The sequence below is a fragment of the Austrofundulus limnaeus genome, unplaced genomic scaffold, assembly GCF_001266775.1.
Source record: "Austrofundulus limnaeus strain Quisiro unplaced genomic scaffold, Austrofundulus_limnaeus-1.0 Scaffold383, whole genome shotgun sequence".
In the NCBI taxonomy this organism is placed as follows: Eukaryota; Metazoa; Chordata; class Actinopteri; order Cyprinodontiformes; family Rivulidae; genus Austrofundulus; species Austrofundulus limnaeus.
In genome coordinates, this window is record NW_013952785.1 from 351108 (window position 1) to 353226 (window position 2119).

The 2119-nt window shown below is 37.1% G+C and overlaps 1 protein-coding gene across 1 annotated transcript in view; it reads left to right on the top strand.

Moving 5' to 3' along the window:
• Window positions 1-2119, top strand: part of ascc3 (activating signal cointegrator 1 complex subunit 3) — a gene marked incomplete in the record, with an annotated part of 193195 nt that overhangs the window by 160029 nt on the left and 31047 nt on the right. Inside the window, 2 exon segments of the mRNA XM_014023633.1 lie at window positions 728-848; window positions 1133-1275. Coding sequence (XP_013879087.1) covers window positions 728-848; window positions 1133-1275 — 264 coding nt within the window.

A 2119-nucleotide genomic window follows, 5' to 3' on the forward strand; every position in this document is an offset into this window, starting at 1 on the left:
GACTAACTAAAAGCTAAATATATCTAAAGGCCAGTTAAAAGGTAAAGGTATCAACAGGCTAGCTAACATAATAAAACAATTAGCTGCTTCACAATTGTATACCACTTTGTGTTGGTCTTTCACATTAAATTCCAGTGAAATATATTTATGTTTGTGGTTGTAATGTGACAAAATATGGAAAAGTTCAAGGGGTATGAATACTTTTGCAAACCACTGTATCTATCATAGGGTTTGACCAAAACTGTTATAACTCAGTTCCGTCTCATCAAAAAATGCATTCCTTGAAGGAATGCTAAGCCTTTCATAAATTAAAAATATCTTGTGATTTTTTTTTATCTTTTAGTTAATTTTGCTGATTAACTACTATAAGTTCCTTGTAATATTTGTAGGGTTAATTATATCATAGATGTGTTTTTTCACAACTGTAGCTTGGCGTTTGATCTGCTTTTGGAGCCACAGAGTCACGGTGTTTGTAAATCAGGTTGGATGTCTGCCATCCATAAATCTGGCTGCTTGGCTGCTGTGCCTGCTAGTTGCCTAGTCCATGTGTAAATGCTTTCAGACATGTAGATAACGACACACACTCTGAAATACGCTGCAGCAAGCTCAACACAGCAGCCAGATGGAGTTTCGAGTTGCCAGCTATTCACATCAAATCTTTCTTTAGTCTTTTGATTTTTTTTTTGGCTCCACCCCCCGCCTCCCTCTGCTCTCCTTTGTCTAACAGGTGGGCTTGTTTAACTTCCGTCCATCTGTGCGCCCTGTCCCACTCGAAGTCCACATCCATGGTTTCCCAGGACAACACTACTGTCCCCGCATGGCCAGCATGAACAAACCTACCTTCCAAGGTCCAGCTGCTCAACCACATCCTTCTTTATGTTGGCATATGTTCTCCTCTGTGTGTCACATGAATTTAGATTAGATTCATTCCAACTTTTTTTTTATTTTATCCAATAATTGTCCAGCTTAAATAATTGTTAATCTAAAAAAGCAGACATAATTAGACATAAAAGCTAAAATTGTTTTTTATAAAACTTCATATTTTTCTCCTTTACTACCGTAATAACAGTTCTGCTGGGATATAAGACAATCACCCAAAATGTTTACAAAGCCATTGTTTGACTCTTTGCAGCAATACGAAGCCACTCACCAGCCAAACCGGTGCTGATTTTTGTCTCCTCACGAAGACAAACCCGTCTGACTGCGCTGGACCTCATTGCCTTTCTGGCCACAGAGGACAACCCCAAACAGTGGCTGCACCAAGATGAGAGAGAGGTACATTAACTTCCTCTGATCAGAGTTAAACTCTTGTTTTTCATTCAAGGCGGATTTCATATATCTTGATTTTCCTTTAAACTTTAGATTTTATAGTTTTATTCACAAAATTTTATTTTTTTATATGAATTTAGCATTTTTTGCAGGTGGACTTGTTACATAGATGAATTCACCTGAAATGCAAAAAAAAAAACAACCTCACTTTACCTTATGACAAATTAACTCTAAGATTCACTGTTTTAAAAGCATTTTCCTTATTTTTGTTGTTGTAGAGAAATGTTCCAAATGAAGAGCTTTGGAAAATCCTTTTTTTTTCAAAGATGATGACCTTTGTTAACATAGTTGTCAGGGACAAAATGTCAGCCACTAATTAGGTTCTTTTTTTTTCCTTTTCTTCTCATCATTTGTTATTTTACCTGCTTTTCCACATTGCGTTGTGTGAAACTGATGCCTATGTCTCATCAGTCACTGGGCAAGGGGTCTGTATTTAATTTACATCTTCCTTCTGTGTCCATCAGAAATAAATGTGAATGAAGTAACGGATGTTTTTGTGGACTGCAAAATGGAGCAATGGCTGAAACTGCTGCCTAATAACAAGAAGGCCTCAGGTGGTCGTAATTTACTGGCTGTTATTTTAACGTTCATTATTGCTGATCTCTGTAGGTGCTCCAAAGTCATGTTTTGTTTTATTGTAAAATTCTGACTGGAAATGCTTCAAAATTGTTAATATACTTTTCTTCCTTCTGTAGAGTTCTAGTCTCAGAGTAGGTATCTGGTGTCTTTAAAGATAGCTCCTGTGTGTGTGTGTGTGTGTGTGTGTGTGTGTGTGTGTGTGTGTGTGTGT